General features: G+C 38.4%; 1 protein-coding gene across 3 annotated transcripts; it reads left to right on the top strand.

The window, feature by feature from the left end:
- Window positions 1–41: 41 nt before the first annotated feature.
- LOC108745564 (cyclin-dependent kinase 14) lies at window positions 42–5,615 on the top strand. Of its 3 annotated transcripts, none has more exons than XM_018481784.1 (7): window positions 42–438; window positions 1,913–2,002; window positions 2,352–2,480; window positions 2,978–3,168; window positions 3,251–3,633; window positions 3,718–4,262; window positions 4,351–5,615. In XM_018481784.1, exons 1-7 carry the CDS (start codon window positions 393–395, stop codon window positions 4,440–4,442), a joined length of 1,476 nt encoding a protein of 491 aa, XP_018337286.1. In that variant the 5' UTR covers window positions 42–392; the 3' UTR covers window positions 4,443–5,615. The 3 variants fall into 3 exon arrangements, with proteins under 3 accessions (XP_018337286.1, XP_018337287.1, XP_018337288.1); XM_018481785.1 differs by lacking the exon at window positions 42–438 and adding an exon at window positions 764–1,292; XM_018481786.1 differs by lacking the exons at window positions 42–438; window positions 1,913–2,002 and having other exon boundaries at window positions 2,374–2,480; window positions 2,950–3,168.
- The last annotated feature ends 663 nt before the right edge of the window (window positions 5,616–6,278 follow it).

The following is a 6,278-nucleotide window of genomic DNA, read 5'->3' as shown; positions in this document are numbered from 1 at the left end:
GGTGGCTCACACCGTGTGGAAGGCTCCCATCGCCGTCCTCGCTGTCGTTGTCGTTGTCGTCGTCGTCGTTGTCATCGTCGTCGTTGTCATCGTCGTCGTTGTCATCGTCCACGGGGACAGCGCGGAGGCGTTTTCATGGCGCGAGGCGACGCGACTGGGATCGTGCGCGCTTCGCCGGAATTACCGGAATACAGGAGGACGACGTGAGAGGGTCGCGCGTTAGGGAGTACGGCTCTCGGCCCGGGGCTCTCGTCGCCGCAGAGGAGCTGAGGAGCATCGGCCGAGGGAAAAACACAGCGGCGGCAGTGGCGGCGGCGCGTACCCACACACGCAGCCGAGTGCGTCACCGCCCATATGTGATGTGTCCCGCGCGTGCGAGCGAATGAGTAATCATGTACTGTCAGGACAAGGGTTCGACCGCCTCCAAGAGCAAAGAGGGTAAGTCGGATGCGGACGCATCCTTCCCTTATTTCTCTCTCGCGACCGACGTTCCGGCTCTCGCCGTTTCGGTTTCTCATCGGTTGGTCTTTGCGTGTGCGTGTGTGAACGAGGTGAGAAAGATAGATAGAGAGGGAGTGTACGTGTATGTGTATATGTATATATGTGAAAGAACGGGAGAGAAGACGATGAATGAGAGAGAGATAAATAGAGTTCCGTTCCAGGATCATGGAGACGGGAGAGAAGGACCAAGTAGCAACAGCAGTCTGACAGAGAGGAGCGGAGAGATAGAAAAAGGGAGAGGAGAGGGAGAGACAGAGAAAATGAAAATAATAATTCTCTCTTTCTTTCTCTCTCCTCGCGCGCGCGTCCCTTGTATGTGTGCATGTACAGTATCTCCTGATGGCAGGCAGAAGAGGGACAACCGATCTCTTCAGTATATATGCAACTCAAGCGAGAGAGAAGTTGAACATTATTTTTCTTTGCCGGCTTGATATTCGCGTTGGCCACAGGAAGAAACGCGCGCGCTTATCAATTTCAGGATTGGGATCGCCGTATCTTTTCGAATTGCATGATGAGTACAATGCAATCTTTTGTGTAGTACGAAGAGAGAGGGAGAGAGAGCCTACGTTTTATCTGACACTTGAACATCTCGGCCAGAGATTTGTTCGGTTATTCGACGTGTGAAACTAATGTATATTAGTTCGTTGAACCCCCTGTGCTGTAACTACAGTGCATACCTGTATGCAGAAAAGAACGTGTGTGTCGATACTTGTGTGCGTGTATGTACGTGTGACTGAATGGCGTGTCATGTGCCATATACATACGGCAATCTCAAAGTTTTTATCGTGTTAGTAAGTGTCCTGTGAGAGTTTTGCTTTGTTATGTGGCTTGCTCCAAGAAAAAATGATAGTTGGCTGGTTCAGGTGAATTGATACACATACTTGGAAAGTGCATACTTAAGGATACGTACTTTCACTTTTAATTGCAGTAAAAATCTATTATCTTCTACGAACGGATGAGTCATCTACGTTCTGAGAAATTGAATTAAATTACCTTGGATCCGGGACAAAACTGTGTTCGAATTACTTCGTTCATTGAATGTTATTATTCTTGCTTTATTTGTAGTATAACGGTGTGTAATATCTACAAAAAAAAATTAGCACAATTATTAATATTTGTATGATGTAATCATATTCATATTTTATATCATGTATGGTTGTTTTTTATCACATTGTAATTTCCTGTGAGTTTCCTCGCATTGTCATTTGAGAAGAATGTGATGCATATATACCTCTATCATCATTAAGGAGCATACCGGCATAACACAGCGTATGATGTCATCATAAATGTAATGATCTGTTATATCTAAATTACTCTGATGTTCTTGGCCTTCTGTTATGATGTCATGCTATCTCAACTTACGTTCGGTGTATCGAATTGTGTGTTTAAACATTATGTTTGTTACACGCAGGGCCTGTGACAATGCGGGAAAAGAAAGGCGGTGCTCTCAGTAGAGTGCAAAAATTAAAAAAGCGCCTTAGTCACAGCTTTGGACGGCTTTGTAAGTATTTTTTGTATAGGTAATTTCTTTCACATTAATAAAATATAATAGTAATCACAAAGATTTAAGTATTTACTTAACTAATAACTTTGTTTTAATGTTTTTTCAATATTAATAAATATATAATTAATGTCGGGTAAATAATTGCTTTTGCCTATTGTAATTAAACAGCATGATGTTTTAGTAATAATATAATTATTATTGATATTGCAAATATTATAGTATTACAAAGATCGAGTTTTATACAATAGAATTAAATAGTTTTATACAATTAAATCGTAAATCGTTAATTAAACATAATTAATGATGATTATAAACATACATTTAAATATTATTTATTTTATTACAGCTATATCAAAAGAAGAGGCTGATGATGCAACAACGAGAGGTCAATTGCCATATAATGGTTATTCGGAGGAGTTCCTAGACCGCTTGGAGCCAAATGGCAATATACCTGCAGATAAAGATCGTCGTTACGGTGAGCTTTAGCCAAAAATATACATATTTATGGTTTCATAATATTTTATAGATATCATGATGTAGATCTAGATGTTTATATATTTTTTTGAAATAAGAGATGAAAACAAAGAACTTAATTCATGCTTTTTATTATATTATAAAGTAGAAATCTAATTTATGTGCACATATTTTATAAAGTTATTTATTAATTAATTTGTATTTATAAGAATGCACTCTTTCACATAATTAAAAAATAATTACTAAAACACATTTGTTAATGATCAAATATCATGTTGTTGTTTTTCTGCATATTTATGCATAGTTGAAATTATGCATATAAGAATAGCTATCCCGCGATTGTTTAAATGCATAAATAATATTAAAATACGTATATATGTAATTAGAAATAAGCAAAGTAGAATTATTTATATATCCAAAATTTTATAAAAATCTGTGATTTTATGTATTTCTATTGCTGTTATTTTAAGAATGTTTTCGGAAATTGGACTGTCATAGAATGGACAGGTGTGGGCGACCATGAGAGAGTGCATCGACAGCTTTCGGTTTCTAGCGATTCGAAGCTTCTTGATGAAGATATACGAGAGGAAGCTAGGGTAATTCTGCGGCCCCGACGTCCACCGCGGCCCAAATCTGAAGTTTTCCTTGGTCCAGAACCTAGAAGAACTAAAAGATTTTCCGCTTTTGGGGTAATATATTATATATATATGTACTCATTTGCATTAATTTTCTATCATGATACTAAACATTAATCTCAATTTGTCTCGACAGGGAGATTCACCATTCGGTAAATCCGAAGCTTATATAAAACTGGAGCAGTTGGGAGAGGGATCATATGCCACAGTGTTCAAAGGCTACAGCCATCTCACTAATCAAGTGGTGGCTCTTAAAGAAATTAGACTGCAAGAGGAGGAAGGAGCTCCGTTTACTGCCATTCGCGAGGCAAGTCTCCTCAAAGAGTTAAAACATAGCAATATCGTGACTTTACACGATATCATTCATACTCGCGAGACGCTCACCTTTGTGTTTGAATACGTTCACACCGATCTATCCCAATATATGGAGAGGTATTTTGGAAACGGAGGATTGGATCCGCGTAATGTTAAATTGTTTCTTTTTCAACTGTTGAGAGGATTGGCATACTGTCACCGCAGGTAATTAAAAAAAGTTTATAGTACGTAATGTCGATGTCTTTATCTTGATACGCGTTGATTAATTTGTGTTACTGCATACTTTAGGAGGGTGCTGCACAGAGATGTAAAACCACAGAATTTATTAATCAGCGAGATAGGAGAACTTAAATTGGCAGACTTTGGGCTAGCAAGGGCCAAATCCGTGCCATCGCATACATACTCACACGAAGTCGTGACCTTATGGTATAGACCGCCCGACGTTCTTTTAGGTTCCACAGAGTACTCCACCTCGCTTGACATGTGGGGAGTAGGTTGCATATTTGTGGAAATGTTAACTGGTGAACCAACATTCCCAGGTGTACGCTGTACGTACGACCAACTCGATAAGATATTTAAAGTGCTGGGCACACCTACCGAGGATACTTGGCCAGGTGTCACGCATCTGCCCGGGTATAAAGCACATAGACTGATATTTTATCCGCCGCGGAAACTAGGACTCTCGTTTCCTCGGCTGTATGATATCGCCGAGGGCGATAGTATGGCGTCGTCGCTCCTGCAGCTGAATCCCGATCAACGGATAGGTGCGGAGGAAGCATTACGTCATCCCTATTTCGCCTCTCTTCCTAGAAAATTATATGAATTACCTGATGGTAAGGGTTTTGTAAAATTTCGCACAACCAACGTTGTCATGAAATATATATACGTCTCATGTGACGAAATCTATTGATTCTGTTACAGAAGTGTCGATATTCAGCGTAGAAGGTTGTCACTTGTATACAAACTCGAGGCACGGGTGCGCGGATTCGCGTCACACGACTCTTAAGACTTGAGGTTAAAGCAAACGTTAAATGAGTAAATTATAAGTAAATTCGCAATTTACACGTTGAGTGAAATATTCATTCTCATGAGATTCATATGTGTCTGTGAATACACACATATACACAGCACACACAACAGATACATATAACAAGACATACAGATACACAGGCGCACATGCACTACTCTCAGATGCGTTGTTCGCTCTCTCTCAGGGCTGCTCCATGATTTCCGCCACTATTCTTTTCATACATATGCAATAATAATATTCTTTTCTCCTTCTTTTCTGAGAATATACGTATCGAGTAAATTAATTATTAACGAAGATAAATCGTAATTCTGGTCAAGGAAACAAGAAAGTAAAGCTTACGGCTACAAGTAAAAAAAAAAAGATTATAAGAACTTGCGCACGCTCGATTTAGGAAGCAAAAGCACGCACGACCCATCCTCGCACTTCGTCCAAATACTAGATTTAGATCAATACCAATCAAAAAGAAAGATACCATACCGCCGCCCTGCGTCTCCCCGATCCCAGCCCAAGCCAAGTAGGGCGGACGGTCGCTGGTTAGCAAAACTATTTACGAAGTAATTACTACTTATCTTAGAAAAATTATGGAAGACCTGTAGCACTTTATATAAACGAATTTTACTGCTGTTTCGAATACGATGTTGGTCGCTAGGACAGTTGAGAATATTGATAGATAAGATAGAAAATCGTTGTTCGAATTAAATTTATTGTTAGTCGTGATGATAGCATGTAAGGTATAGAAGTTTAGGGGGGTCAAAACAAAAACAGCGCATCAATATTAGTCAAGTGCCATAGTAGCCAACATCGCGAGATGCAGTGAGAGAAATTAATTGAACGCTCATCGTTAATAATACCCGATTGTAGTGATTTAGACGTAAGTGATTAGCATTAGATCGTATTTAATATCACAATCGAAGTTTATCGACAATGTCGCAACGTAGCGTAAATGATAGCAAATTGAGACAAAAAGAGAGAGTGTGAATGAGAAAGAAAGAGAAATGAAGTAGTGATTTTAGACTTGTCGAAATTTTATTTGTTCAATTTGCTTTTAATTATTATTGACATTAGCCAAATATGGTGCTCGAGCTGTAAACTGTGACATGTACAATCGACCTCATACTCGTGATATAGTTATATTTAACGAGTATTCGTTCGATTTTTTTAAAAACTACCGGATATAAAATAGCGTTGGCAATAGTAGAAATAGGAAAATGTAAAGAAGAAAAAAAAACGGCGTTACAGTTCTTCCAAATTTTGTCTAAGCTACAATTGACGATTTTTGCGGTAAATATTACTCCTTTTCGTAGGTTACATTTATACCGATTTTTCAGCACACTTATTAAAAAAAGAAAAATATATCAACGAGGTGAAAGTAAAAGAAGGGAGAGGGAGTTTCGAAAAGATTTGAAAGACGCTATTATTATTACTACCGATTATTGTGTTTATTTCGGTAGATTGTATATAGAATTACCAGATTCGTATTATCGATGATGCTGAGATAGCTAAATCGAGATAATAAATGTGACTTTGTAAGAAATTCAAATGTATGGTAATCTGGATCCTGTTCATCCTTAACCCGGCAGTGGTACCACAGAGCTAGGCGAAAAAGCCTGCAAAAAAGAAAAAGAAATCGCATCTCACTTTACGGGAGTGCACATTTAAACTACTCTGAACTGAAACGCCATATACTGTTAAAAAAAAAGTTATACTTATTCATCTATTACACACTTATAAAGTTTTATTTTTACATTTATAAAAAAGATATCAATAAGTAATAAATCCTGCAACGAAAATGCGTATTGAAGTTTGGAAATGTTACATT

The sequence above is a fragment of the Trachymyrmex septentrionalis genome, unplaced genomic scaffold (assembly GCF_001594115.1).
Source record: "Trachymyrmex septentrionalis isolate Tsep2-gDNA-1 unplaced genomic scaffold, Tsep1.0 scaffold14, whole genome shotgun sequence".
Classification (NCBI taxonomy): Eukaryota; Metazoa; Arthropoda; class Insecta; order Hymenoptera; family Formicidae; genus Trachymyrmex; species Trachymyrmex septentrionalis.
The sequence above is the reverse complement of the archived record's forward strand: the minus strand, read 5'-3'. Positions and strand labels throughout refer to the sequence as shown.